The 1,083-nt window shown below is 45.0% G+C and overlaps 1 protein-coding gene across 1 annotated transcript in view; it reads right to left on the minus strand.

Moving 5' to 3' along the window:
* Positions 1-457, minus strand: part of LOC107081192 (bromodomain adjacent to zinc finger domain protein 1A-like) — a 7,339-nt gene extending 6,882 nt beyond the window's left edge. Inside the window, exon 1 of the mRNA XM_015369390.1 lies at positions 454-457. Coding sequence (XP_015224876.1) covers positions 454-457 — 4 coding nt within the window. The remainder of the gene's footprint in view (positions 1-453) is intronic.
* Positions 458-1,083: the final 626 nt, after the last annotated feature.

Below are 1,083 nucleotides of genomic sequence, written 5' to 3' on the forward strand. Positions count from 1 at the left end.
ATATAATATACAAGTTTCACTTTTTAAATGGAATTACTGAAATCAATCTACTTTTTCATGATATTCTAATTTTATGACCAGCACCTGTAAATATGGACACTTCTTTGATTTATCAGCATGACAATCATCTGGAATAGAAAACCCCAACAGTTCCCGATATGATGGATGCTCTGCATGGTGCTGCCTTGTTAAAGAAGAAAAAGGAGGAAATAAGTTTAGGATTACTGGATCAGTTCCTGCAGGACATCCTGACTGATCTGATCAGATCAGATGAACAGGGCGTCTCCATCAGCTGTGGGTCCAACCCCACAGACAGCGGTTATCAGAGTTCCCTTCACCAAGCCGGATAAATAATCTGAGTAGTGACTTCTTTTTGAGTTGAAGAATTAAGACATTTTACTGAACAAGCTTTTATTCCCAATGGGACAGGATGCGGATTGCCAGCAGGTCAACCCATGTTGCTAATTTCAGTGGGAAAGAGGCTTTACAGTGCATCATTGAAATAAGTAATGTAAACAAAAAGTGAGGCCAAAGCAAAGGGCTACAATGCATTAGAGGATCAGGTGCCCTGATTTAGCCCCACATACTGCAGCTACCAAGCAATGATTGATGCCACATGTTCCTGCTCCTTACCCATTAGCCAGGACTCTTTCCTTCACCTCCTGCTCCTTCAGTTTCTCCTCCTTCTCCCTCATTCTCAGTTCTTGATCCCTCAGCTTCTCCTCTTTGCGAAGACGAGCCCTGGAAATGAAATATAAGTCATAGCAGGTGAGCGGATTCAGCTGTGATGTTAAACCAGGGTCCTCTCATGAATCCTGGATCGCAGAAACACGGCAGCTCCCCAGACTTCCCAGAAACCGCCCTGAGCAGCAGACCTTACATCCGCTGCCAGGAGGTTTTCCTCCTCCTCCTCCTGAACAGCGGTCTGAGCAGCTTTGCTCCAAACGTCTGACGGAGATTCTGTAGCAGGTTTCTTCCACCTAATGCTACGTTCACACTGCGATTTCAGCAGCAAAAAACCTGTTGCTTCATTTCTGCTGCTCGTCCTCATTAAGGTCAGACGTCCAGTAAAGTGAGTCCAGA

The sequence above is a fragment of the Cyprinodon variegatus genome, unplaced genomic scaffold (assembly GCF_000732505.1).
Source record: "Cyprinodon variegatus isolate N-32 unplaced genomic scaffold, C_variegatus-1.0 Scaffold3327, whole genome shotgun sequence".
Lineage (NCBI taxonomy): Eukaryota > Metazoa > Chordata > Actinopteri > Cyprinodontiformes > Cyprinodontidae > Cyprinodon > Cyprinodon variegatus.